Source organism: Tripterygium wilfordii, chromosome 12 (assembly GCF_013401445.1).
Source record: "Tripterygium wilfordii isolate XIE 37 chromosome 12, ASM1340144v1, whole genome shotgun sequence".
NCBI lineage: Eukaryota > Viridiplantae > Streptophyta > Magnoliopsida > Celastrales > Celastraceae > Tripterygium > Tripterygium wilfordii.
In genome coordinates this window covers 10,510,432-10,532,935 of record NC_052243.1, presented here as the reverse complement: position 1 = coordinate 10,532,935, position 22,504 = coordinate 10,510,432, and the positions used below count along the sequence as shown (strand labels likewise).

The 22,504-nt window shown below is 38.0% G+C and overlaps 4 protein-coding genes, 1 long non-coding RNA gene and 1 pseudogene across 6 annotated transcripts; 3 read left to right on the top strand and 3 right to left on the bottom strand.

Moving 5' to 3' along the window:
• Window positions 1-79: 79 nt before the first annotated feature.
• On the bottom strand, window positions 80-2,847 carry LOC120011044 (xyloglucan glycosyltransferase 4-like). The gene is made up of 4 exons (XM_038862062.1): window positions 1,949-2,847; window positions 1,552-1,860; window positions 1,065-1,469; window positions 80-980 (listed from the first exon to the last, which is right to left on the bottom strand). Exons 1-4 carry the CDS (start codon window positions 2,591-2,593, stop codon window positions 354-356), a joined length of 1,986 nt encoding a protein of 661 aa, XP_038717990.1. The 5' UTR covers window positions 2,594-2,847; the 3' UTR covers window positions 80-353.
• Window positions 2,848-6,877: 4,030 nt separating this feature from the next.
• On the bottom strand, window positions 6,878-7,588 carry LOC120010179. Of its 2 annotated transcripts, none has more exons than XR_005470844.1 (2): window positions 7,447-7,588; window positions 6,878-7,324 (listed from the first exon to the last, which is right to left on the bottom strand). It is a non-coding gene; the product is annotated as an uncharacterized LOC120010179 (long non-coding RNA). The 2 variants fall into 2 exon arrangements; XR_005470843.1 differs by having other exon boundaries at window positions 6,878-7,298.
• LOC120010177 (putative F-box protein At1g47790) lies at window positions 7,246-9,996 on the top strand. The gene is made up of 2 exons (XM_038860893.1): window positions 7,246-8,622; window positions 9,836-9,996. Exons 1-2 carry the CDS (start codon window positions 7,283-7,285, stop codon window positions 9,918-9,920), a joined length of 1,425 nt encoding a protein of 474 aa, XP_038716821.1. The 5' UTR covers window positions 7,246-7,282; the 3' UTR covers window positions 9,921-9,996.
• Window positions 9,997-13,494: 3,498 nt separating this feature from the next.
• On the bottom strand, window positions 13,495-14,996 carry LOC120010554 (annotated as a pseudogene).
• On the top strand, window positions 14,795-18,114 carry LOC120010178 (ubiquitin-conjugating enzyme E2-23 kDa-like). The gene is made up of 7 exons (XM_038860895.1): window positions 14,795-14,947; window positions 15,391-15,468; window positions 15,670-15,749; window positions 16,035-16,149; window positions 16,458-16,510; window positions 17,316-17,444; window positions 17,702-18,114. The coding sequence occupies exons 2-7, from the start codon at window positions 15,425-15,427 to the stop codon at window positions 17,833-17,835; spliced, it is 555 nt and encodes a 184-aa protein (XP_038716823.1). The 5' UTR covers window positions 14,795-14,947; window positions 15,391-15,424; the 3' UTR covers window positions 17,836-18,114.
• Window positions 18,115-19,346: 1,232 nt separating this feature from the next.
• LOC120010176 (probable inactive receptor kinase At2g26730) lies at window positions 19,347-21,883 on the top strand. Its single transcript, XM_038860892.1, has 2 exons — window positions 19,347-21,014; window positions 21,148-21,883. Exons 1-2 carry the CDS (start codon window positions 19,703-19,705, stop codon window positions 21,708-21,710), a joined length of 1,875 nt encoding a protein of 624 aa, XP_038716820.1. The 5' UTR covers window positions 19,347-19,702; the 3' UTR covers window positions 21,711-21,883.
• Window positions 21,884-22,504: the final 621 nt, after the last annotated feature.

Sequence of the window (22,504 nt, the reverse complement as noted above, 5' to 3'; positions counted from 1 at the left end):
GTCACAAAGTTGAGCAAAAGTAAGTAAACACTCGGTTGTTTCTTCTTCCTCTTTTTTCCCCCCTTTTATTGTGGTTTGATTTTCCAATATCTGGTTTTTCCTTATTCATACAGAGATTGAGAGATAACAACTATATCATTGTACAAAAGAAAGTATGGAATGAAACTATTTTCTATCGCCATATAAAGAATCTTACTTCAATGTGTTGTAAATTCTTCTTCAGAGCTGAGAGCTATGTAGTTCATAAAGCAAACCAAGCCTTCTCTGGCGAAATCCTATCTCGATTCAAGTTTAATGGTCATGGAACTTTCTATCACACGCAAGTAAGCAACTGATTGAATGTTTATCTTTTTTCAGCTCATTTGCTCACCAATCAAGTCCAAGCCCATAACAAGAAATGACAAGCCTTGGAACAACAAGAAGTAGAAGTGAACTCCTTGAGCAGACAACAGGCTTCTTGCAGCTGCAGTGAGTAGAAGAAAAGCCAATGTAAGCTCCTTCCTGTAAATTCTATTCCTCCTTTTCACAGTAGGGACTTTTTTCTCATTGAGTTTGCTTAGCAATTCCAATCCGGACTCGGAGTTTCTCCGCTGAATCTTCTCCTCATTTGCAGCCTTCTCGGCGAAGGCTAATAAGTCTGATTCTGATGACCTGCCTGTTTTCTTTGTCACTACCCATTCATAAGCACTTCCGAGCTGAAATAGTCCAGAAACCATGGCATTGAATTTTGTAACCGACATTGTGTTCTCGAAGAGTAGGTATGGGACCAAGAAAGGGAAGGATTTTGGTGCAGGGAGAATGTTCAAGAGTGACATGAAAATGGGTACATAACAGATTACCCAAAGAGGTAGTTCAGCTTCTGGTATAAACATAGTCAATGGAAGTATGATACAAAACAATGTGAAAGAATAGAAGGGAAGTATGAGTTTCCTCAGAAGAAAGAACAGGAAGATCAAGTTCGCCTTCTTCCATGTCGAAATCTGCATATGATTACAAGTCACTAGATACCCACAAAATGATTTAAAGTTGGATTGGAAGCATTGGGACAGAAGAATTTTACGAACCTTGGCAGTGATTATGGCAGGAAGACATAAGCGAAATAGTTGCATTGGACCGGAATGCCAGCGATGTTGTTGTTTCTTATAAGCTTCATAGGACTCTGGTAACTCGCAGATCACCCTTACATCATTGAGAAATATAAATTTCCATCCATTCAAGTGTGCTCGAACTGCAATGTCCATATCCTCAACTGTTGTTCTCTCAAGCCAGCCTCCTGATTCTTCTAATGCCTTAATTCTCCACACACCAGCTGTTCCATTGAATCCGAAAAAGTTCAGAAACATGCCATTGACTTGCTGTTCCACCTCAAAATGGAAGCACAAGTTAACGTTTTGAAGCCTTGTGAGGAGGTTCTCATCCTTGTTGACGAAAGTCCAGCGCGCCTGAACTAGACCCAGCTCAGGATTTCCCTGTCATCAATCAAACTCTTATGAGCACATAATAACTTGATTATCAAATTTCAATTTCTAGTTTGAGATTTATTTAATTCACCTTGAAGTGAGGAATAGTTTGCTTGAGGAAGTCAGGGTTTGGCTGGAAGTCTGCATCAAAGATTGTGACAAATTCATAGTCTTTGACATAGTCACAAGCCATGGCGGATTTCAAATTTCCAGCTTTGTATCCTGTTCTGATTAAGCGATGCCTGTAGATTATGTTTACGCCTTTTTGTCGCCATGAGGAGACTTCTTCTTTTATCAAAAGTTGCAGATTTCCATCATCTGAATCGTCCAGGACTTGAATCAATAAACAGTCCTTTGGCCAGTCAAGTTGACAGACAGCAGCAATGGATTGTTCATACACCTGAACACAAAAGGATGGAAATTTTGTGGGAAGAAACCACAAGTTGGATATAAAGATTAAGCAAGTTGTGAGTGTGTTGTTCTGTTACCTCTCTCTCATTACACATTGGGATCTGTACCAAAACCATTGGGAAGCTTGAAGGATTTTCTGGGTCATAACCATCTGCATCAATCTGAGGCTTCAACTTCTTGTACTTGATCCAGAAACACCCAATACACAAAACTAGCCGATCGAGTGACTGAATCAAGAACAGTACAACACAGAATTTAGAAAGCATTATCACCAGAGGAGCAATATAGTCAACTCTGAAGGAAATCCAAGCCATATAAGACCATTGAACAAGACCCTGAACCTCCCATGGTTGAATCAGATTCAAATTCCATTTCTTGTAATGTGCAATGATTTCCAACACCAATGCTAGTATTGATATAACCAAGAATGCTTTGATAAATCTGTACAACCTTATTCCTCTGCCTACGCTCTCTTCCTCACCGATGTTGTTCAGCGCAACGCGTTTCTTAACTGAAAAGAATACGGACTTGAAAGCCATGGCTAACCAAGAAATGCAAGTAACAAGTTTATAAGCTTTTAGTATAAGAAAAAATCTGAATTGCTTTGGACTAATTGCCTTTTGTTTCTCAGGCAACAATGGTGATGAATCTGAACCATTGATTTCGACTAAGGAGACGTTGTTAGCCTTCTCAATTGTGACCACAACAGCATTTGGAGCCATTACAGACTACAGAGCAAGAAAAAGCAAAAATGGTGAATACCCAGATCAAGATTTCTGGGGATAGAAAAAGAGACAGAGAGGAGAGTATTGAAATCTTGATCCACAAAGTCAGAATCAAGGAATTCACAAGGAGAGATTGGTGGAGGCTTGACGCATACAAAATCTGAAAATCAAAGCATGATGGGATATGCAATACAGAGTAGAAGAAGTGGAGACAATAAGAAAGGCATCCTTAAAAGCTGCAGTGAAGTTATTAATAAAGAAGCTGAGGCGCTTGACAACAATGGTCAGAAATGGAAGGTCCAGCTTTAATTTTATATATTATTTTAATTGAAAAAATCACTATTTTTCTTAATCCAATACAATCCAGCACAGGCAACTTGAGTATAAGTTAATTGGTTATATAGGAATAATGATTTTGTTCTCTAGTGATATATATATCTTCACCAGTTATGATAGGGATCAAAGTAGTTGGTATCGTAGTTATCCCAGCTGTTAAATTGTACGCACTAAAATTCATGTGGAACATGAGAAGTCTACGAATTCACTTGGATCTTATACGTCCAATTAACAATCGGAATAAATGAAATAGCAACTGTTGAAATCTTTATCATTTTTACTATGTTCACTTGCCAGCAAACTCCCAAGGCCATACTTAGGATTGTTTCTGAATGACAACTAAGGTACAGCCATTTTTGAAGAATTCTGTGTCAGTGTGTAGTTTCTACGCAATTGGGTATGGGGTGTTTTTTTTTTTTTTAAATTATCTGAAATTTTGGAGTTGCAATTTGAATTTGTTGTTGATTAGTGAGCTAATGGGAAGTTTCTTTCATTAGATAGTGTAATGATGAAGAAAATTCAATGGACTTAATACTCTTGTCACGCGGTGTAATGTTGGATCTTAGTAGCATCTTATCTGTTTTACACTATAGTGTTAAGTCATTAAAGCAACAAAAAAAAAAAGTCCTAAAAGGTTATGTACAGAAGTCAGAGAGTTCACATTTTTTGTTAATGTCTGGACATGTTGACGAATACCCGTCACACAGGATAGAGACTCAAGTTTAACATCACAAGAATGGACATAATTCTTTATTGAAAATCCAAATTGATAATAAGAGGTTTGTTATCTCTTATAAGCTAGACTCCAAATCTATCATATTTTGATATGGGATTCTCTTCACATGTCATGCACATGTAATGCCTAGGTCTTTTTATTCGAAGTTTGGCCAAATTTTTATTGATGAATCCTGATAATCTGCGGTGATCAAAGGCATCTGGACAGTTTTTGTTATTTGTAGAGAACAACATAAATTGGTTTACATGCTCTGATTTTGCAGAGAAAAAATTTATCCAAGTACGGTGACTACAGTTGGTATCAACACCCCAATGAGAGCGGCCTTCACATCTGTCCACAACTCTTTCTGCTTACGCGTGCGACACGTTCTTCAGTCCTACCAGCTCGTCTTCACCCTGGAGTTGTTTGTTCTGTTTGATAGGGCGGTTGACATATCTTTAATTCTAACTTCAAAATTATCAAAAAAAAGCTATAATAAAGGCGGTATAATATGTTGTGAGGTGTTGAGAATGAGAGATAACCTGGTTGATTAAGTTGTTTATCCAGACCTTGAGGTTCAAGGGTTCCATTTTCACCAGGGGATTGGAATTTGGATAGTTTTCATCCGTTGTTGGCCTATAGGCCTTTCAAATTTCAAAAAAAAAATGTTGCGAGGTGTTTGACGAGCTAAACTTGCTATTAAATAAAAATATTATCTTAAACTTTATAATATTATATTTTATGATTTTTACCACAAGCCTCTGTATTGTCAAGCTTTGTGATGTTGGGCCTATGAAGACAAAGTCATGCGAGCCAATAGTGGAGAAATATGTTGTTATAGATGGTATCAAAACTAATGCCTCAGGTTCAGGATATAAGATGTGGGGGCACCCACAGGACATGGGCCCTTTAGGGTGAGAGTCTATGGCAGTCGACTTGAGTGGATGAGGTCACAAGCCTCTGCATTATCGTGATGCTGGGCCTATGAAGACAAAGTCGTGCATAATATGGGATGACCCAAAATGGATAAAGTCCTACTAGTGCAGAAGGACGTGTTGTTACAAAAATTTTATACATCACTCCATAGAACTTAACAATGACAAGGTTTGAGTTTCCTCTCACACAAAATATTAGAAATACAAAATATCCAACATCTAGGTAAGACCCAACTGAGTGATTTATAAGTTTGAGCCCAACTCCTCTAAATAGTAGAGAACTCAAGGATAAAATCGTGCAGCCCTTAAGACACAAAACGAATAATACCTCTATGAATGAATTGGTCGAAACCACTCTTTCATTCCCTACTTGCTTCTTCTCATCCATCTTAAACCACATACAATTTTTTTTTTCCCATTTTTTCAGGGTAAATTGTAGTCAATAAACAAATGGGGCTTTGTAGTATCATGTGGAGTGGACAAATTTGTGTCCTAGCAACCCAGCAAATGCAACTCAAATGGCTCCCATCTATCCTTCAAAACCCACACTATTAGGAGCACTGAATTTGCATCTCAAAGTGTTGTTTAATTTTTGTCACTTGGGTTGTTCAGCAGAAGCAGAGTCACATGTAACAACATTGTCCTGCTTTGAACCTCCCCATGTGATTTGCTACCCTGGCCCTGCCTGTTCACATCAATGTATATTATACCATAATCAAAAGCTAGTATAGCTTGATTGTGATCTTCCTATTCACCTTGGATTTGTACAAGTGATAGTATGTTTTTGGTTCCAATAAATTTTCAAGTATTTGGATTTGTCCTATTCTCAACTATGGATGGTAAATTATAAAGTGGGTATATATATATATATATATATATAATATATATATATAAACACACAACCAATGTAATTTGAGTCCTCTAGCTGGAAAGATTCATTTATGCCTACCCAATCGTATCGGGCGGGGAAAATCATACATTTTTAGTTATCATAATTTATCTATAGCACCCGGTTCAAGTAGACGGGATGACGAACTTCTACAGTGTCAAGCTTGGTGGTGTTGGATAAGTTACCGAGTGGTGATGAGATGAAGTTTTTTGTGTCCATCGTCCAAGAAAATATGTGAAGTACATAATATAATAGGTCAAATTTCCAAACTAGTATGATGAGAGATCTTGTACACGAGAGTGTTGTTAAAGCAAAATATAACATTTATGATGAGAGATCACATTTAATTGAATCCCAATTAAAGTTACTATATCATATCATATCATATATAAGCACGGTAGAAAACCCCATGAGAACAAACTTTATCAATCGGATTTATAGAAATCCTAGCCCATATATACCCATCATATTAATATATTATTCACTTTGGATTATTCGATTTTTGTGGAAACATCGAACACCAACGATTTTTTTTTGACCGTCTCACTTAATGATATTTAAGGGAAAACACGTAGTTGACATGTAAATAGGTGGACTTACTCATAAACTATTCGGTTGAGACTTACGCAATCGATGTATAGTGTATATGAGTCATAACAGGATTCTATGTATAGTTTTAACACAGAAGGCTTGCATGAACTAACCAACTCCCAAAAAACAAAATCAACTCGGGCTTTATGTCATTGGCATTTGGGCTTCGATATGCCAACTGGCAACTGGCAACACTTTCTTTAATGGGCCAGTCCTGTAAGATGTCCCAGGGGGCAGGGAGTGTAGGTCATGGGCTTTTCTACTATTGTTTTAGGCCCAGGTATTTATGTGGGTTGATGTCAGTCAAGTGGGCTCACAAAGTTACTTGAAAGGGGAAAAAAACCACTTGAATTTCTGTTTGGATAATGCTTGAGACCCCCAAAAGACTCCCATTTAATATGGAGTGTTGGATGTGAGGTAAGTCATATATACGTGTTTTTAATCAATGATTATTTTAATACTACATAGATTTTAAGGATTTTTAGAGGTCAAATTTTAAGGGTCTCTTACATCGTCCTTTCCATTTTTAATCCCAAAACTTTGAATACATAATTTGAAAGTACAAGCATTGTCAACGACTTAAATTTGGAGATTATAGGTTAATCACGAAGCTTTCCCGGACAATATTTTTTTTAATATCACAGCGAAATATGCTTGTAGAATCTCGGGTACACATATGTCAAACCCAACTAATTGCCAACCGAGCCACCTCTCGTTGGTCCGGACAAAAAAGTTGGTGACAAAAAATATGCAGGATTGTCAAGACAACATGAATTAGGTTAAAGAGCACATCTTCTTACAAGAGCCCTACAGCATTTAAAATATAAAACTAAGCGCAAATTTTGTTATCATCGACAAACACTTGTTCACAAAAGAAACAGTCCAAAGTCCAAACTCAAAAGTCGGGAGGGTTCGGAGAGAAGTGCAAGTTGTCCTAACCAAAATTTTCTAATGAACAATGATAAAGAATTTATGTCAGCAGGCAACTTGCAAAATAAAATTTAGCAGAGGAAGTTTCCATATAGTCCCTTCCCTAAGGTTTAACAATTAAAAGTCTCCTCTTCCATATAATCCCTTCTAAGGTACTTGCTATTCCTCTCTGGACTTCTCTTTCCTCACACTATATATATCATCCAGGCATCTCCAGGCAATACATACTAGTTCCATTGTGGATGAACTGCTTGATATATATTCAAGAACATATGCCTTGAACTAAGAAGATGGGGAACTCCGTCGCTGCATGCGTAAAAGGGAAGGAACTTCTTCTCAATACAGGAAGGAAAAGTGAAAGAGCACCAGTACAAGGACAAAACAGTGAGACTTTTCAGTGGAGGTCCCTGCAATTAGTAAAAGCAGTAGAAATTCAAGAAGAGGAAGCCCATACCTCTCAGCCAAATTCACCCCTCCTCAATCCAGATGTTCTTTTCGAGATACTGCTAAAACTCCCTGCAGAGCTTCTTGTACAGTTCAAGTGTGTTTCCAAGCTCTGGCGCGACATCATATCCGATCGCATCTTTATGGGTGCACATCTTGAGTACTGGAAGTGTCGGCCACCTGGAATCATCTTCACCTGGATGAGTCCCTCTCGACGACCCGTAGGACATAGAGCCTTCCACTACTGGTCTTTTGATGTGCAGAAGGATGAAATTAAAGGGGTCAACTGCTTACAACTGTACATCAAGGACTGCAAGGACCTGCAAAGTGGTGCACGCATCTTGGCTTCTTGTAATGGGTTGCTTCTCCTCAATATGAGTTCGATACCACGATTGTTCATATGCAACCCCATGATTCAAGTGGCCGATACCCTTCCACACCCACCTGTAAATGTTGAGACTTGTTCATGGGCATTGGTTCATGATGATTCAACTGATAAATACAAGGTGTTCGCCATGAAGATTCGAAAAATAAGTGAGAACAAAAGTTGCGATGAATGTTATGCTTACACATTAGGTAGCTCGTCATCGTGGAGGTCGCTGGGTGTGCCTTGTAAGCACACATGGATATCAGATGCATGTGTTGTTGCAAACAAAATGGTTCATTGGCTAGCAGGTTCTGAACACACAGAAGGGCGTCAAACAATCTTATACTCCGTGGATATCAATACAGAGAAATTTGAAGAAACCTCAACTCCGTTACCCAGATACAGAGTATGGCACAACTTGCTAGAGATCAATGGATTTCTATATTACATGGCATTACGCAGAGGGGAAATGTTACGATTATGGGTTTTGAAGGACTGGAACACCAAGATTTGGATGCAGGAGGACATAGTTGGGCTTGATTTATATTCATTTATAAATGGAACAGCCCCCTCGCCATCGGCACAAATTCTGTTGTACGACACTTGGCCTGTCTCTGCCATTGTCAATTCTCAGTGCATGAGTAGTATTATAGTTAAGGATAGGCAAGAGTTGGTGTCTTTTGACTTGAAGTTTGGGGAGCAAAGATATATTCTGAGTGAGAGTCAACGACTACTACCATTTCACAATGCCCTTGTATCTGGTGTGAGCTTGGCTTCTATAAACTCCTTGCAGGTGCACCATGTCAATAGCCTTGTGAACTGGCAGTGAAGGAAAATTTTATTTACTGCTCCATAAGATGACTTTGAGGAGGTCTCTTGTGCACATAAATACTCTTACATCAACAAGCCACAACTAGATGGCATGTTACCAATTAAGTGTACGTTTTATATCTTTAACTTTTGAACTACAAAAAAAGAGGGAGGAAAAAATAGTGAGCAGAGAGACAGAGTTATATATATGCGATGGGATTGTAGGAAAAAAGGGTAAATCTATTTTGGTTTGGGACAATAATTAATAATAGAAATGGTGGAGATGATACTAGATTTTTTGCGACCAAAACCCACGGCACGGAGAATTAAAAATTGCTTTCGTTCTTGCTAAATTCTTTACTCGTTAATGAACCCTTATTTCCAAGGAGTCTCACAAAAATGTTTTGTACTTTGATTTCCCTGGTTAAGAGTTAAGACAATAGGAAAAACAAAATAACAAAAAAAATACTCAAGGAGGGTATAGTAACTAAAAGCAACAAGACCCAAAAACGGACACTTCATATATGTTCTAAGAAAATTAAGAAAAATTTCTTTTACCGTCATACAAAAATATGCTCCCCCGAAAATTGTAAAAGCTCGGCCTCAGACAAGGAGGTTATAGTAACTAAATATTAAACTTTGAAAACTCTTTCCTCACAAATTTCTCACACGCTCAAAGTTGGATCGTTTGGTGCTGAGGAAAAGGATGTTGGAGTCTTGAAGTATAGACACAACAATTCCCTTACTGGCTTTTGAAAGTGTGGGTTAATTGGGATGGTTTTCCTAAAATAGGTCATTGAATATTGATTGTTTGAAAAGGAAGATTGCTTGCATTCCTACAACTGTCAGTTGTACTTTAATAACTTATAATCCTACAATATTCGCATTGACAAATGAAAGCATATAAATTAGGTTAGAGTGCACCTTTTGTCATGCTCTAACAAGAACAAAAATATAATTAAAGAACCAAAGAAGGAAGTTCCTTGGAAGTTTTCTTATAATCCAGAACCTTAATAATAAACATAGAATATATAAGCTTATAACTAGCAATTTTTTTTTTAAAAAAAGGAAAATGAACAGAGCAAGTTCCCAGCAGTTGACATAATCAACTTGGACAATATTTAACAATATGACTTTCTAAATGCATAAAAAAATACAAAAATACAAAGTCAACTGTTCTCTATTTGATAGATAACAAAAGATCTAGAAAACATACCTCTGGCTCTGCCTTTCAAGACCTCATCCCAAACCTTGTATGCCCAGAAGACTACTCCAAGCATCTCTGGACTCTCTCGCTAGACATTTGAAATATTCTGGAGGGGTCTCCAAGCAATTCCACTTGTACAAGATCCAATTTTTGGAACTACAATTACCAAGTAGAAATTATCCATTACCCAGTAGAAAAAAGAGATTATCCATTACCAAGTAGAAAAAATAATATTGGAAGGCACAACTACAATCTACAGCGGGTTTATTCTCCTTAGACCAACTACCTATCTCATTTTAAAAAATTAATAAAGCAGAAGCGGGTGGCAAGAATGTCAAACTTGGACTATAATTTGGACATAATTTTTTTTTTTTTTGAGATATGACATCCAGAAGTAACGAAAGCTGTAGACAAAGAGGCTGTTGAAAAAGCAAATGAAAAAGATAAGAACAATTAGGGGTTTTAGGAAACATAATGAGCAACTTCACAAATGAAATGAAAGATGATATGATGAAAAAGACGTAAGAACGACAAATGATATGATGAAAAAGACATAAGAACCACAAATGATATGATGAAAAAGACATAAGAACCACAGATTGTCAGATTAGGTCTTGAAAAAGACATAATATCATGAACTTTCTCCGATTTATGCTGAATGACATCCTGTAAACCAGTACGTCGGCTATCCCAGGATGTTGTTTGCATGTGAGGCCATGTTACGCAATGAAACAAATATAATCTCAATGCAGCGCAGCTCAAAATAACATTGTATGCCAATACTGTACATTGAAAATGAACTATTTCGCTCACTGAATGAGTGTGCCAACAGGAGCACCAAATTCGTTCATAATAGATGTAAAATCAAATTTGACAATCTACATACAATTCAAGTGTCAAATTGGCCTAGTCAGTCAGTACAACATGGACAGCAGAACAGCTACTTGTATCAAATTCACATCTGAATAGAAAGCTATGATTAGAGATGTCAAAGGGGCCCGTTGGCCCGGAACTGCCCCGCCCACTTGGGGCCGAGCCTCAACGAGCCGTGCTAGGCCCAGCCTAGAACCCTCTTCAACCCCAGCCCAGCCTGTCTAACAATCTCTTCTTCTTCTTTTTTCCCTTCTTCATTGGATATCAGATCTGAGATTTCACTCTTTTTTCCCTTTTGTTTTTTCCCTTACCTGCCCTCTTTTTCCTTCTCTTCTTCAATGGCTCAGTTCACCCATATCCTCAAGTCCAACCGAAGCCTCCATCCTCAAGTCCCTACAAGATATCTTCACTCTCCTCAAATCCCTCCAAGTTCTAATCTTTTCCAACAAACTCTCTCTCTAAGAGCAACCACAATGGTGGTTTTTTGCTGGGGCATGGCTAATGTATGGGAATTTGTGTTTTGCAGATGTGACTGTATTGGAAGACTTGTTTTGCTAATGTGGCTGAGAATGGAAATAAGATGGGTACAATGGTGTAAATTTGCTGGCTTGATTTTTGTGTAATAGAGATGGGACCCACCAAGAAAAATGTGTGTATCATATGAGACTCACCAACTAAGCCTTTTGCAAGGCCAACCAACTTCCATGGCTACATGGTTGCCCAAGCAAAATGTACCCAACAAAATGACTCCATTGTACATCTTTTTTTTCCATGAACCATTATTTTAGATAATAAAATGCCTCCATGGGACAACAAAAATGCATTGTTGTGAATGCACACTTGGGAAACATATGTCCTCCAAGCTTCCTGTCTACAAATGGAGAGAGAGAGAGAGATTTATCTTACAGAGATGCAACTTGAACCTGGGTTAAAAGTTACAAGTTAAAACTTTTAACTTTTAACTTAAAACTTCAAAAAATAATAATAAAAGCTTGGCCTGGCCCTTGGGCGCTTAGCGGGCCAGGCCTCATGTTTGCAAATTCACGGCCCGCAAACTCTGAAGGACGGGCTGGCCGCCTGCGGACCATTCCGGGCCGGCACACTTTACACCTCTAGCTATGATATAACCAATTGAATATTAACCTAAACAAGTATTGCACTTCCAACTGGGTTCAACATGTTTCTTGAATCTCCTAAACAGGCATTCCTAGTAAATCTGCGTATTGTTACTAATCTTAACCTGTAAACAATGGATACTACAAGACAAAAATATTGATAGAAGATATCATATGAAGTATGATAAGTTCCATGCTTCGCAGAAAAATATTACTCAGCCATATAACAAGAAAGAGTACACATCTTCCAATAATTTACCAAAGAGTAAATCAGTGAGACTACTTTCATCAGATTATCACCCAAGAAGAAAAACTTGAGAAAAAAGATTCCACATATCATATCACAATGCTAATATGGTGAATGTTCCTATCATTTACTATAAAAACTCACACAGAAGATTAAAGAACCCCAAAATTCCCCATTGCGGGAACAAGATAAGAGAAAAATATTCAGGGGCAAGAACTCTAGTACTGTTTTACACTTTTACTAATATCAGAATTTACATATTCAAAATTACGGATAACAAAGCAGATTCTCAAGTACCTTAAAATGTTACAGATACAAAAAGGCAAAACAAGGGGAAAAAAATCTTAATGGAAATTGAAGAACAAGCATGGAGAGGAACAAACAACCACATAATAGGAGATGGACATTCCTTCTCTAAAGGTTTCAAATCAAGACAAGCGAGAAAGGGCATATGAAGAGTGCTTGCAACGATAAGCATACGAATACATGTATTATCTAATGATCCAAAGTGAATAACGAAAGTAATCCCACGCACCAAAAAAAAAAAAAACAGAAATCAATCAGTGCATCAAAAAAACCAATCAAAAGAAGGACACAAGCAAACAAGAGGCTAAAAGCTTACAAATAGTCAGGGGCGGACCTAGCCTCTTGAGCGCATGGGGTTGGGTTTATATAGGAAGTGGAAAAAAATATTTGCGGGGGTCCGGAGGCAGTGCCTCCGCAAATTTTTTTGGGGTTATTTATTAATAATGTCTTCAAAAATATGGAAAAATACTAAAAATCAAAAGATTATAGGACAAAAGTAGCTAATAATTGAAAAATTTTTTTGGGGTTATTTATTAAGGTCAAGTGCTCTGTGCTCATGTATGATGTCTGTTCTCGAGCTTACTAAGGCTTACTAAGTTACTAGCCTATTTACTTCGCAATTCACAAATACAACAAAAGTATCAAAACCCAACAATTAACAAACACAACAAAAATATCAACACCCAAACTCCAAATGATAAGCCATTAGTTATGGGTCTTTAAAGAATAAATGATTACTAATCACTAATGGGCCAAGACCTTTAAAATTAATACAATAATTTACAAAACTAAGTCCATCTTATTAGGCCTTTTAAATTTCTCATGGGTTACTCTAAGATATGTGAAATGTGTTATAGGAGTGGGGTCGAAATAAAAAAAGAGTGGGGTCAAAGTCTAATTTTTATAAGTAGGTATATGAAAAAAAAAATTTAATGGGGTCGCTTGACCCCATTGGTATTGCCTTGGGTCCGCCCCTGCAAATAGTGCCTAGCCACTTGAGTTTCCACATTAACTTTAAAGAGTACAAGAAAGCATAACTTCTTAGGAAGTTCTTAACATAGAACAAGAAACTAATTTCCAATCTAACATCTCATCCACAGAGAGACTCATAAAGATAAATTGTAAATTCTCTCTAATACTCTTTGAATAGTATCACCGATATAACTCTATACTAGCACCAAGTTGAAAAACATACAAAATAAAACGCAGAATTTCAATTATCACATCATAATAGCTTCAAAAACATCATGATCCTACTGTGTTACCAAGCATGAAAGAATAACTCGCGAACCCAATATCCATCACATACCCAGTAACTGGCAACTTCAGATCCCTCAAAATACAAAACGCCTCTCCAATTCGCGTCCTTAGCACCTCCTGCACCACAGCACAATAAGGAATCCATGAGTCCCGGCAATAGTCCTCCCCAATATCAATCGCTTCCTTCTTCATAGAATCACACAATTGGCAATTGGGAATGAATTTGAAGCAGTGAAACTGTGGGACTGGGAGACAGAAACAAAACATTCTGGTCACTGGAAATGCTCCCAATTGAGGAGAATGATAGTGGCAACGCTTCCTGCTTGGATGCAAAGGTTTTGATGATAGACTCGAGCTTTGTAGGATCGATAAAGGGGCTAGAAAAGAGAGTTATATGTGAGCGTGACTCGATTTCAATGAGTTGAGTGCTGATTTGGCGACGGGCAAGGACGTTCCAGACCATCAAGACCTGGTTCTCGAGTGCCGGATCGAAATACAACTCAATTGCATAGCATTGTGACTTTGCCACCAGCAGCGATAAATTCTAGTGACATTAAAAACGAATAGTCCAAAACTGGAAAAAAAGAAAGAAAGAAAGAAAGACCCAATTCAAAGCTTTCGCAAATTAACAGAAAACATCAAACACAAGTAAATCCAAATCCAAATCGAAGACTACCCAACCAGATGTTTCGAATGGAGAAAAATGTGAAAATCAAAGTGAGCCGGAATGGTAGAACCTAAACCCCAAGTTTTAGAAAGGGAATCGACAAACGAACGGGAAAAACCCAACTGAGAAATTGAAGCAAATAGAGGCCACAAACCTCGAGAGATGCGCATGAAAAATAGGGGGAAATTGTAGAAAGAGTCAGGGAGAGGGAAAGATCACAGAGGAAATAAAATAACAAAATGTGGAAACTGTGAGATCGATAATGGCTTCAATTGGACAGACGGGGAACAAAGGGCACACGAAATCAAAGAAAAACGTTGCAATGGAGGAGAGGGTACCTTGCTTCTGGTATGTTGCGTTGTGAAACTCGTCGAAGGTTGAGGACTTGAAGTCATGGCGAGTGTAAACTGTAGACGTCTAGACGACCAAAATTTAGAGCTGATTATGGGCCGAGTGTCTGAACCAGCCCAAAATGATACAGTACCAGGCAAAATGAGGAATAGCAGACGCCACGTCTCACTCTCACCAAAGGACTCTCACGTGCAAACCTCCATTTTCGTCTCCTCTCTGCTTCTCTCCACCTATAAAGAGAAGCGTTTCTTCTTTATGTTCACCGAAGCATCCTCTTCGATCACGCGTATGATCAACTCCTGAATTCGGTCGGTTTCTTTGCCCTACAATTCGTTTTACGTTGTTGATTTTGTTCATTGATTGAATTGCGAGGTCTTAGGGGATCTCACTGTATCGTGAAGCAGCTTTGAGTGCTCGAGGATTAACATGAATCTTTTAAGACTCTTTTTTTTTTGTTCCTTTTGAGATTGTTTGTGTTATACTGATGAAAATTCTATTATCCTATTAAAAATGGGGAATGATAATTTTGTGATGTATTAAACAATTTGTCTGACGAACATGAGAGCATGATTATGAGGGATGATGTTGAAATTTTGACATCCAAGCAATATCCTTACATGTTTTATGTGATGGGTTTTTGCTTGATTCACGATGGAGCTTCTGCTTTTATCTGGTGCAGTTTAATTTCATTCAATCTCTGTTCTTATTTTGAGATGCAGTAAATAAAAGATATTTTCTGATGTCATGGCAGGTTGAATAGTGAAGGATACATTATTAATGAAACAATGTCATCACCAAGTAAGAGACGAGATATGGATGTCATGAAACTGTAAGTGTTCTGATAGTGTTTTTGTCAGTTCAGCTCTCATTCTTGAAATTGCTGTTATTAGATGATGTTGAGATGGTGAATTACTGTCATAAACACGTTTTCCAGTCACTTCTTTATACCTCTCTTGTTTCAATCTATCTATTTTTCTTATAGATGACTCTCGTTAATGGTTTTTCTTCCTTGTTTTGTTTATGCTTGAAGGATGATGCGTGACTATGTTGTGGAACCAGTCAATGATGAAATCAATGAATTCAATGTGGAATTCCATGGTCCAAAAGAAAGTAAAGTTTTATAGCCACCCCTTGCTGTTATCTATTGGAAGTAGCATCTAAGCTTTTTTACTGCTATGTGCATCTAGTCATTATTTTTAAGTATTCTATCTCCCCTCTTCCTTGTTTTCTGAGATGAAATGCAAATGATCATGGAGTAGTTAATTTGAAGAAAAATGTAAGTTAGTATTTTGCCTGTGTTCCCGAATGACCAGTGAAACTCCTGGTATTTTAAATATTGAACTCCAATCACTGTGTGATTTTGTTGCTGTCTCTCTGCAATTTTGATGATCGCAGGTCTTTATGAAGGTGGTGTTTGGAAAATCCGTGTGTTGCTGCCAGATGCTTACCCATACAAATCTCCTTCCATTGGATTTCTGAATAAAATATTCCACCCAAATGTTGATGACATGTAAGTAGTTTGGGGATTAGCATCACCCTGTGCTTGTTAACTGTAGACTCATCTTCTATATATTAATTCTCACTATCATTTAGAACTTATCCACCTCCTTGAACTTCGAATTATTATGACGTTGAGCTAATCTGGTTTGAGAGGTAAAAGACAACATGATTCTTTTTTCCCACTTGTAATACAGCATTGCTGGCTAGTTCATAATTTTTGATAGTGACCATTGTTTTTTCTAAGTTGATCCATTGAAATATTTAGTAGAGCTGACAATTTGATATGACAATTGTGTTCTTTTCTCAACAAAAATTCAGCTCTGGTGCTGTATGCTTGGACGTCATTAATCAATCATGGAGCCCAATGTTTGGTAATTTAAGTTAATTTTATCTGTCTGTTTTTTTTTTTTAAAATTAGAATACTGACGGACATCTGAAGCATTCATACATCTGTTTGCATGCCAAGATTCCTAACGTTAATCAGAGCTATGAACAATTCTTGTTCTGCCCTTTTGTTCTAGTCGAAGCCCTGCCACTACCACCTTCACCATCACCACACCTAAGCCTGAATCCCAAGTAGTTTGGAGTCAGCTATGTAAATCCGTGGCAGAAATTATTAGGAGTTTACTACGTAGACACATACCACTCCAGTAAGTAAGGGGAAAAGAGGCAATATATGTAATGTGTTGACATATACTCTGAATAATGGTTCAGAATCCACTTTTACCTCTGGTTATAACCAGCTGTAACCTGACATGGGTCCTTGTTGAGGTTTTGATTGCACAATACTATGTACTTTTGGGAGACATGTCTCTTTTATGACACCTCACTTCGTAAATGTTCTTTAAGGACAGATGGGAGATAACATGTCTTTGTCTTGTGATTCACTTCTACATGGGCTCAATTCAGTGAACTTTCCATAGCAAAAGAATTTATTGTGGAAGAATCCTATCGTCGCGGTGGACATTTTTTCACTGTGAATAGGTGCAAAAATGAATGTTTATCTTATTATGCTTTCTGGGTCCAGATCTTTTGATCTTTAGCTGTTTAATAAGAATTAGAGCAATCAAAGTCGAATGGTGGAATATTATTGACCGATATCACTTTTAACGGTGCTTGTTCCATAATTAACATTTGACTTTTTAGATGTCTTAACTTGGTTTTTTTGAACTACAGACCTCTTGAATGTATTTGAGGTATTCCTACCACAGCTACTGCTTTACCCAAATCCTTCAGATCCATTAAATAGTGATGCAGCATCATTGATGATGAAGGACGAGAAAAAGTATGAAGAGAAAGTGAAAGGTGAAATCCCTTTTCCATTTTTGCATCTTGACATTTGGGTTTGTGTTTGAGATTATAAGTGATTCTATAAATGACATTTTAAAAAAAAAAGAAGAAGAGTTGTCTATCAAGAACCTCATCCAGGCAGTCATTTTTAATTTCTGGTTGTATATGATGGTTTTGTTGTATTCTTGCATCACTTGTTAGTGTATCAAGTTTCTGCGACTAGAATGCAATGTTACCGGATGGGTGACTGTTTTGCTCCATTGTGACAACAGAATACTGTGAGCTTTATGCGAAGAAAGAGAATGATATCAGCACTCCATCTGAAGAGAGTGATGAGGACATCAGTGAGGACGATTTCAGTGACACGTCAAGTAATGATGGCATTGCTGCAGATGCAGATCCATGAGAACCTGTCAGCCTTCTCAACTTAAAACATCTCAAATATTTTGCTCATCAAGCTCTCCTCTTGATTACCCTTGCACGATACTAATTTGAGTTTCTTGATCAATGATGAAAGATAGGTGAGACAAAACTGGAGACCCCGTGTGTCGATGAAATATGCTGCTTAGCAGTAATATTGGTTTTACAGACGAATCATAAAGTATTATTGATGTTTTATTTGCAAGTTTGAATTGAAAGTTACCTTACTTTTCAATAATGTTAGTCTCCACTCATTGAAGTCTCAGTACCTGTTGTATTTGAGATTGTTGGGGATCAAACAGCGATGGGGCAGTACACACCATAAAACCCCCCCTGACCGAGAAAAAATAGTTGTAAGAACAGAGAGGAAAACCAAACCCAGCATGTTTTCATTGAATATGCTAAACGCTTACACAAAATTTATGCTAGTTTAGGCCTGTGTAGGATTTTGTCATGGTGTATGTTTTATAAAAATTGTTTTGTTGCCTACTCTTTTATTGTTGAAAATTCTCAGCCCAAACATATCGGAGATATTGTCCGTTGTGGCCTACGGGTCCGCTTGAATTTTGTATTCATAGATTGTCACGATTGGTTCTTAGGCCATGAAATGTTGTAAGAGGAGCTGAGTTTTGCTTATAAACACCCCAGTTGGTTATATTCAGATTTTTAGTTTTGACACTCTCCCGTACTTGTGGTTGGGTTACGTCAAACCTAACAAGTGGACAAGTAGAAGTTCCACATCGTAAAAGATGTGGGACATTTCCTTCTTCATATGACAAACCTATCTTCTAACATATCAACTAGGCATTTACCCTAGTTAAGTGAGTTGGGCCTTGGCCTACTTGTTAGTTAGGGATAAACAAAGTCGTACGGGTCCGATCTATCCATCGGAATTGGACAACCCAAAGTGGACAATATAATTGATATGAATGGGGGTGTGGATTTTCAGTTGTCTCAATACCATGTTGAAATTTCAAGTCCAAACACATTGAAGATATTGTCTAAACACATTGAAGATATTGTTTGCTTCTGATCATGAGCCCGCACATCTGCTTTGGTCATGAGCCTACACATATTTGTTCTTTATGCGCCGTCGCCATTGGTTCAAGACAAAAAATTTCACACCGGGCTGGCATGACTTAGCCGAGTGGTTGTTTATAAGCAAAACTCAACTCCCCTCACATTGTAGATGCATTTTGTAGCTACATATGCTTATTGCTTGATTTATATATACATGATATCCCTATGATAAAATAGTTGCAGCATGAGATACAAACACAAAAGGAACTCTGAGCAGAGCTTGTCAATTTAAGTCTGGTCCTATCCTTGTCGCATGCTTTGAACTTTCAGAAACATTAAATCTTTCTCCAATGACGATTATTCAAGAAGATTTCTTATTGATTCTTGAGAATGTGAAAACAATGGGAGGTTAACTGTATTAGTTCTCTCTTTCTAATTTCGATGTATGTGAAAACAACTGACAAACCCAATCCCATAATTTAATGCCAATAATTGATTTTGAGGAAATCAGTATCACAACACAGTGACAGGGACCTGAGATTACCAATCCTGCGGCCGGCGGCCTTGTTTACAAATGGCAGGTTTTAGCCAATTGGATTGTTCATTGTTTCTGTTGCAGAGCAATGATAAAGCCAAAAGAGTACAAAATCCTCATGGTGGAATCAGTCCATTGTGGTAGTAATTATATTCCACACAGAATTCCCAGCTTTGTGATCTCCTCCTCCTACAATCCCAACAATTGACTACATATTTCATCTCAAAATCTATATTACTCCGTCTTCTATATTCAAAGCGACTACTGATCACCTGTTTGCATCAACAGCTAAACCAAAATGAACCCAATTCTGCTATGCTTATTCCTCTGCATTTCTTTCTCTCCCTTCTTCCGTGCTGCGTATTCTGTGGAGGAGGAGGAGGAGGTTAGGAGATCCCTTGTCAGCTTTCTTTCAAAACTCACTGATAATAGCTCTCAGCCGCAGATCGATCGGAGTTTCAATTGGAATTTAACATCTGATCCCTGCAAAGACAACTGGAAAGGTGTTGTCTGCGACCGGACTAATACTTCTGTGAGGCGATTATTGCTCAGCAACCACAACTTTGCAGGAACATTTGATGCTGCTGTTATTTGCAATGTGCAGAACTTGACTTCTTCTCTTTTGCATATCGGTCTTGATGGTAATGACATTGGTGGACAGATACCAGCAGAGATTGCAAACTGCAAGCAACTCATTCACTTGCACTTAAGCGGGAACCGATTTTCGGGATCCCTGCCTGATTCACTTCCAATGCTGAGTAATCTGAAAAGGCTTGACATTTCATTCAATGATCTTTCTGGTAACCTGCCTGATATATCGCGCATTTCTGGTCTGACAATGTTCCTTGCTCAGTATAATCAGTTGACAGGAGAGATCCCGGATTTCGACTTCTCCAACTTTGATCAGTTCAACATCTCTTTTAACAATTTCACTGGTTCTGTTCCAGCTGATCATGGCTGGTTAACTGAAACCAGCTTGATGGGTAATCCTCAATTATGTGGAGCTCCTTTGCCAAAAAATTGCGCATCTTCTTCCGGGGACAAGAAAAGCTCGGAAGACCAGATTCTTATGTACTCCGGATATGTTCTTGTGGGCACGGTCTTTGTTGCCTGTGTCGTATTCAGGATATGCAGAAAGAAAAAGAAAGAAGAGAAGGTTGATCTGAAAAATAAGGTAGGTTCATTTGATGAAAGTATGACCAATCCTAGCGTTGTATCCACTGAATACAAAACAGGTGCAAGCAAATCAAAAATCTCAGTTCATTCAGCTGAAAATAGCACATTAGTTTCGTCATCGCTGATAGTTCTTACTAGTCCGGAAGTGAATGGATTGAAATTCAAGGACTTGCTTGGGGCTCCTGCAGAATTGATGGGAAGAGGAAAGCATGGCAGCCTGTACAAGGTTAACCTTGAGAATGGCAAGAACCTTGCTGTTAAAAGGATTAAAGATTGGACGATTTCGAGCAACGACTTCAAGGAGAGGATGCAGAGACTTGACCAAGTGAAGCATCCAAATGTACTGTCAGCTCTTGCTTTTTACTCTTCAACAAATGAAAAGCTGCTGGTTTATGAGTATCAGAAATATGGCAGTCTCTTCATGCTTCTACATGGTAACTACCATGATTCTCACTTTCATCTATTTCTTAGTCAATTGAATCGTTAGATTATCTTCGATAAACGGACTAGAAAGAGGTGATCTTGTTTGGTGAAACTATACTCTTCTGTGCTAAATTCATATTTCAGGAACTAAAACAGGCAGAGGATTTGACTGGCCTAGCAGACTTGGCTTTGCAGCTTCTATTGCAGAGGCATTAGCTTTCATGCATCAGGAGCATCGAGATTACGGAATAGCTCATGGGAATTTGAAATCCTCAAACATCTTGCTGAACGATAAAATGGAGCCTTGCATTAGTGAGTATGGTCTGATGCCAATGCATAGTAAAGAATCCTCTTCAAAAACCACTCATTTCAAAGCAGATGTCCATGGCTTGGGAGTGATTCTTCTAGAGTTATTGACTGGAAGGCTAGTGCAGAACAATGGAGTGGACTTGACTACATGGGTTAACTCAGTCGTCCGAGAAGAATGGACTGCCGAAGTATTCGAGAAATCCCTCGTATCAGAAGGTGCGAACGAAGAAAGGATGGTTAACCTGCTCCAGGTGGCTGTAAAATGTGTCAACCCTTCCCCTGAAGCCAGGCCTAATGCAAGCCAAGTTGCTACCATGATCAACACAATTAAAGAAGAAGAAGAGGAAGAAGAGAGATCACAAGTCTATGAAGACAGATCCATAGTTTTTGAACCATAATTTCGCAACCCAAAAAAGTACCTGGGATAGGACATTTTTCATTTTTTCATTAGCCGCTGATTATGGAGCAGTACTGCACTACTGTTAGTCAAGATAAACCCAGCATTTCCTTCTGTCAAACAATGTACTATTTGTAATATTTCAATCAATAAGTGCTAAGAATGTTCATGAAATCGCGCCGAAGCTACAACTCATCAAGTTGCAGAAGAAGAAGTAGCTTGTTGTTTTAGGTGATGAGACTCAGTACAACCTCAGGCCAACCCATATTCTTCAGTCTGGTGGGGAGGGGGAAGGAAGCAAAACCCTCTTCAAAGCTAGATTTCATAGTCATATTACCTTGTTTGTTTGCAATAACTATGCCAGTTGAATGACAGTTAAAAAATGGGTCTATGAACCAATTGGCATATGGAGAAGTGGAATTCTGGTAGTGAACAATCATGGGGTTTTTTTAGGACATGTTTGTCTAAACACTACAAATTAATATTATCTACCGCACGGCTTTGTTTTTCTTAGGTTGTCGTCATTGATTCTTAAGCCTAGAAAACGCGTTAATATGTCACTCGATTGGATTATGTCAATCTCATATGTGATAGTCTTAACATTAGCTCTTCTTCTTTACCATCCTAAATAGGCAGCTGTTGTCCAAGGAATCACACCCTCAATTTTCTTTTCAACTTTTTATGCTAAAATGACTAGAATTCAGATTATGAGGAAATGAATTGACATTCCATCATTGACTAAGAACCAATATCGCCCCATAGGCTATAGTTTGGGGTTTATCTCGCATGTGCTAC